The sequence below is a fragment of the Falco biarmicus genome, chromosome 9, assembly GCF_023638135.1.
Source record: "Falco biarmicus isolate bFalBia1 chromosome 9, bFalBia1.pri, whole genome shotgun sequence".
NCBI lineage: Eukaryota > Metazoa > Chordata > Aves > Falconiformes > Falconidae > Falco > Falco biarmicus.
In genome coordinates this window covers 33,664,030-33,670,029 of record NC_079296.1, presented here as the reverse complement: position 1 = coordinate 33,670,029, position 6,000 = coordinate 33,664,030, and the positions used below count along the sequence as shown (strand labels likewise).

Below are 6,000 nucleotides of genomic sequence, written 5' to 3'. Positions count from 1 at the left end.
GTGCTCGACGGTGGGAAATTTGGGATCCCAAATCCTTAGCATATGCTAAACAATGAGTGGCTGCACTCCACGCACTGAGCCTAGCAGCGTTAGCATCATCACAAGCCATTACCCATCTTAAAAAGCTGGTGCTGCCGAGCAGATACTCACAGGGAAGGAGAACAAGGCAGCACAAGCGCCACAGTCTGGAGTTAACACTGATGCACAATTTTGTCCCGCACACATTCCCTGGGGCCCCTCCTCCAGACTAGGCAGCACCCAGAGCAATGCCACACTGCTGAGCTCCATGTCCCTGCTTGCCCAGACTTAATTCTCAAGACAGCACGCTTTACCAAAGCACAGCTCTGCTGTGAAGAAAACGAAACCATTTTAGCAAGATCCATGCAGTAAGTCAAACACTACAATGCAGAATTCAGCAGATTCCATTTAATGTCATGTGCATATATCCATACATTTACTTATGTCAATGGTTTTGATGTGCGTGATGCCAGGTCTTGAAAAATCTACTCATTCATTTACATCTGGGAGCGTGAATTCTCTCGAACAATCATCTTGGGGTGGATTTGCTTTTTTTTAAACATCAGCTCTCAACCACACAGTTGCAAAGATAATACATGGATTGAAGGCAAAGCACGCAGAGCTGACCCTAAAATTCTCAGACAGCTCCGCAAGTGCTGTTGCAAAGGATTTTGCCAAAAAGCATGGGGCGTGAAGAGATGCCATCCCTCCCAGGGAGAAAAAGAACTGGTAAGAGATGGCTTAGTCTTGTCTAGCATCCCAAGCAACAGCAAGGCAAAGCAGCAGAAGTAACAACCAGCAATTCTTCAAGGAAGTTTTTGGCCAAGGCTGAGGAACAGGGCAGAGAAGTAGAGATAAACCACACCACCCAGAAAAAAGAAGAAATAAATTACTTTCACCACCATGTACTCATAGAAATTTCACTCTTTTGTTTGGGTTTTTTTGTTTGTTTTTTGTTGTTGTTTAAGTGACAGGACTGATACAGCCCCGGGTCACAGATGGGCACCCTGCAACGAGCTCCGTCCCAGCAGTTTGGGGGTAGATTTTTCAAGCCCTGGTGATGGCTCCCAGGAAGGCTTCTCCCATCCACCCCTGTCTCCCACACTATCAGAATCTATTGCATAGCATTTATTTCAGATAAGGCACTGTTTTGCCCAACGTGAACAGCAATTCGAAATCAATGCAGTTTCCATACAGTCCAAATTTGATGGCCTACAGTGCAATAACACATAAAATTAAAGGCAAGGTTTGGAAGAATAAACCCAGCTTTAAATTTAAACTTAATATTAAAAAGATAAAGGAAACTACATTTTTCAAAAGCCTTTTTATTTTCCTTCACCATTGTTGTTTTACAATACAAATATCACCTTGTGAATACACAAAAACCCTACAGAAGATAACTCTGCTTCACGTAAAATACAGAATGGATATATATATATTTATATATATATTTTCTCTTCTTCATTCTTTAAAAAAACTATTTTGTTCTGCACATTGGCAAGTTTAGGATAGAGTACTTCCCCAAACATACAGTATGTATGGTAGGAGTGAAACTTATAATTAATTACATGCAGTTTCTGCACAAATATTTTAAAGAAATAGATTATTTTTGTTGTTTTTCAACAACATTTCAATACGGGATGGAGAAACCATTCGTAGTTCACTCAGTGATCATTTGTAAAATTCTTAAAAAACAGGATTTCATGGCTGTTTTTATTTTTAAAATACAGCTACCAAGTAGACAATAAAGTGATACCTTTTAGTTTGACCTGCCCACAATGTGTGAGCAAGATCGGACCCTTTATATTTGTGTTCTTTTCCCCCTACACATGGCAATTTCAACATTATAAGCAAATTTCCAGTTTAATTTAGCTATAAATGCAAAAATTAGTAATTATACAGTATATATAATTCTGCTTTCATGGAATACTTTATTTTAAATAAAAACATTTAAGACTGCCTACTGACCATACAATCAAGACAAGAAAGGCACTAGAAACATAGACAAATCTCTCTCTCCCAAGAAGCATTTTCTTTAAATTTTAACTCTCTATTCTCTGACATGTAAAAATCTTTTTAAATTTAATTTTCATACACATTTTGAAAAATAAAGTTAGGAAATACTTAGAAAATCACTTTACAACTTTCTTCTTTTTTCCTTTTTTTTTTTTTTGCACTTTTTGACACAGTCACCGCAGATTCTACAAAAATCAAGATTACCAAACCTTCCTGTGTCTATCATCTTATTCGTAGCGTGACGCAACAGGTAGAAAGATTTCTCGATTTTACCCAAGGCAGGTATTTAGAAACCTTCATATAGTAATTTGCTAGAAAATGGCTTACAGCCCAATCTTTGGGGCAAGAGATATGAAAAGTATGTTTTCCCAAGAAAATAATATGCTTTATTCCCAGACGTGACTGGAAAGACCAGAACTTATGATATAAAAGCTTTCATTTATGCTGTCGCATCATATACAAAGGAACATGGTGATGGGTAAATGTAAATCCCAAATCTATTAACAAGAAATGTATAACAGTGCATGATAAGTTAGATTTTCTTTATTGTTGTCCAACGCAGATCCTTTGGAGAGAAAAAAAGATCACAGTGCTTACCAGGTAACTGAATAGATTAAGTCAAGGGAACTGTTTAAAGAAAGGGTTAGGGAGCGGTTGATTTTTTTATGGCATCTTCTCGTACAGAGTTCTTAGCACTTGGGACAGGTCCTTTCCCCCCCGTTTTGTCCGTCGACACGCTGTTATGTGTCATTCACCAGGCGGCTGTATTTCACCTGCCTGCCCCGGTGCAGCACTGGCCAGGGGCAGGGCCAGTGGTAGGAGCGAGGTACAATTCCTTGGACATTCTTTTCAAAGTACTGGAAGGGCTTGTACCACCAGACCCTTGCAAGGAGGTTAGTTTGGGAAGCTTCTTTTAGCACCTGCACAAAGATAATCAGAAGAAAGAGCATTACAAAAGAGCACAGCACTTACTCGCATGACTTCATCACACGTCGCTTGCTACCGTTCAGCAGTGGCATCTTGCCTACAGTTGCTTCCAAAAATCTCTCAATATCTAGAAACAACCGCCAAACAGATCTGCATGGACAGAGTCAAAAAGAGCCAAGCTATTTTTCCACAGTCTACCTGCACACACCAAATGCTGCTCCCAAATGAGGTTCACCCTAGTTTCTAAGACCTCTGCTGTTCTATGGTCCCATAGGAGAAGAATGAATGGCCCAAGAGATAGTCTCTCCTCTCCTTTGGGAATGAAACACAACCAACCCAAAGCATGTAAGTAGCTCTGGAATTATATGTAGCTCAAGAATCACTTTGGAGCCTCGCTGCATGCTTACAGAGCAATGAGCAAGGCATGCCTCAACCCATCCGGAGGAGGTAATGAACCCTGCCCTGTCCTCCACATGCTCTTAACCTGCCCCCATCCGCCCGTTTGCTTCTCCTAGCCATGAGCAAGCCACAGCTGAGACACAAGGAGTGGGCAGGCACCAAGGAAGTTACTGAACTACCCTGTCGCACATTTTAGACACCAGAGCAGGGAAGCATTGTATCAGCCCACCAGAAAGTGCAAGCAACGGGGCTTGTATGCTAACCTTTCTTTCCATGTGGTAAACTCACACGTAAAATAAATCCACTATAGCCCTAAGTGGGCTTTTGCTTTTCATTTTAAGGCAGACACAAGCCACAGCCCTCGGCACATAGAGCAGCAGGAGGAAAGAGGAACTAGCACACAAATGTGCGCTCAGGTAAGGATCCAGGGACCAGCATTTCCCAACACCTCAGCAGTTTAGGGAAGCAATATTGTACCATCTTCTGAGTCACATCATTCAGCGGGGCAGGGACATTTCCACACAGTAAGGCAAAGGGCTTTTCTGAAGCAAGTCCTCATTAGTACTCAAGGCAACCCTGACTTCAGCAGCTTCCAGCCTGGAAGCATGGCCACTCAGCACCACCGTTCTGACAGAGCCCAGGAGCAAATTCAAAGTGTGGAAGTTGGTCTGGTGCTGTATGACAAGAGTTACTAAGTCTGGGCACAGATTGCTATCACAGTGGTTCGAAACAGACTGAACATCAAAGTGCATTCTTTGCAATTAGGCATTTGGTAGTAAGAACATACCACAGGGCTGGACTGTGGTGTATTGCTTCAAGCAGCAGCAAAACCACTGCAATAATATGGCACAGTAGCTGTAAGACCTTGATATAATCTAAAAATCTGTACCATCAGAATATTAACTGATGTCCTATCATCATCCTAGGTCTTTTCTTAAATGTAATTAACTGAAGTCATATGCTGATAAGCACAATATCTTTCTCCATGTTGCACAGAAAATATGTGGACACCAATTTGCCGTTACAGACCTAAGAGGTAGTTTCTCCTAACTCATTAGGTCTTTCCCATGGATAACAACAGTCTTGTGCGTTTTCTCTCTCATTTCTCAGCACTGTAAGCTCATCACTTATTGATCTAGTTCACTGGCAGGAAAGTTAGAACAAGAATGACATGAGACCTCATTTAGACTGCTTCGTTCAACCTTTGAATCATTTACGACTGCTCCCTGGTTGAGTATTACAAACCTTTGCTCTCTTCCACCAAGTACTGTGCCCCCAGCTAAGCAGCTCCTCGTTCTCAGCATTTCCCTCACGGCCCTATTTTTCATGCCTTCCCAGACACAGGCCTCAGGACAGGAGCAGCCTGTTCTCTGCTGCGCTATCCTCCAAACAGAAACTACTTCCCTTGGTCAGGGGAACTTAGCACCACTTGGAAACACTCTGAAAAAATGGTTCATTTTTAGTGAGGTCTCAATACTATTCTTCAACAGACCTGTCATCTAACTACACAGAATACAAGGAAAATGCAGCTGGCTTCAACAAAGAAAAAACCCAAGGCATAAACCACCACCACATCCAAATGGTTCGCTCTGCTATGACAAAAATGGCCAACTGGCCAAAATTCAGAACAACTTCAAACATTTTTGCAGTCCAGATGCAAAATGAACCCAGCTGATGACGCCTCTTTCCATTCCGTAAACAGTGTCGGGGGGAAGAGACGGATGTTCCACAAGACACAGGCGAGTCCACTCCTACTCCTGCAGAAAGGCTCAAGGCCAAGTGTGGATATTCACCCACCACCACGTTACAGCAAGCAGAACCACACAGATCCAAAGACCGGGAGAAACTCACTTGCTGGTTGGCCATTGTGTGATACCACCAGAAAAGTCTTGTAGTGATGTAGTAAGCCACCACCACGTCCACAGTGTAGTGGTCATGAGCAAGGAGGATGCAGAACATCCCAACCATACTGAGTGCCCAGCAAAGCCAGTGATACCACCAGAGTCGCCGTGGGGAATCTGGAAAGAAGCAAAAGAAGTGATTATCTCAATGCATAGTGTTATCAGCATATGCAAGACTATTGCTGTCATTAGCAGAGGACGCGGACTGCAATCCTAAGCGGGTAGTGCAACGCCTGCATTAAGATTAAGAGCAGGAATGCTGAGATCACAAAATAAGTATCATTCTCTTAAGGTGTAACTTAAAATTGTACTCTGGGGTAGTAAGACCCTTGGAAAACAGAAAGGTTATGAAACCTTTGAGAAAGAGGCCCAATACATAACAATATATTATAACCTGGTCAGTAAAATTAACGGATTTGTTTTTCCAATATTGATTCTCAACAGATGGCAATTGATCCCTCTTGCCTTTCATAAAAGATAAATGCATACATTAAAGCCCGATTCTTGAAAAATGAGCAACCTTGCATTTAGCACGGCATTCATCTCTCTCTAAACTAGGAGACACATAGTTGCACCAGGCAGGGTGCAATGAAGGTTTCAATTACATTCTAAACAATTTTTTTTAATTAATAAAATGCTTAATTCAGATATCTAGATGGTAAAGTGTTTATTTTGTCTCCTCAATTTTCTTTTTCAGTAAGCCCTATTTCTTTGAAGTCCTATTATTTTTATTTAATTG

At 41.6% G+C, this 6,000-nt stretch overlaps 1 protein-coding gene across 7 annotated transcripts in view; it reads right to left on the bottom strand.

Moving 5' to 3' along the window:
• Positions 1–411: 411 nt before the first annotated feature.
• Positions 412–6,000, bottom strand: part of SGMS1 (sphingomyelin synthase 1) — a 99,418-nt gene continuing 93,829 nt past the window's right edge. For all 7 annotated transcript variants that reach the window (XM_056351560.1, XM_056351566.1, XM_056351563.1 and 4 more), the window contains 2 exons: positions 5,212–5,378; positions 412–2,954 (listed from right to left, as the gene is read on the bottom strand). In XM_056351560.1, coding sequence (XP_056207535.1) covers positions 2,775–2,954; positions 5,212–5,378 — 347 coding nt within the window. In that variant the 3' untranslated portion in view covers positions 412–2,774. The remainder of the gene's footprint in view (positions 2,955–5,211; positions 5,379–6,000) is intronic.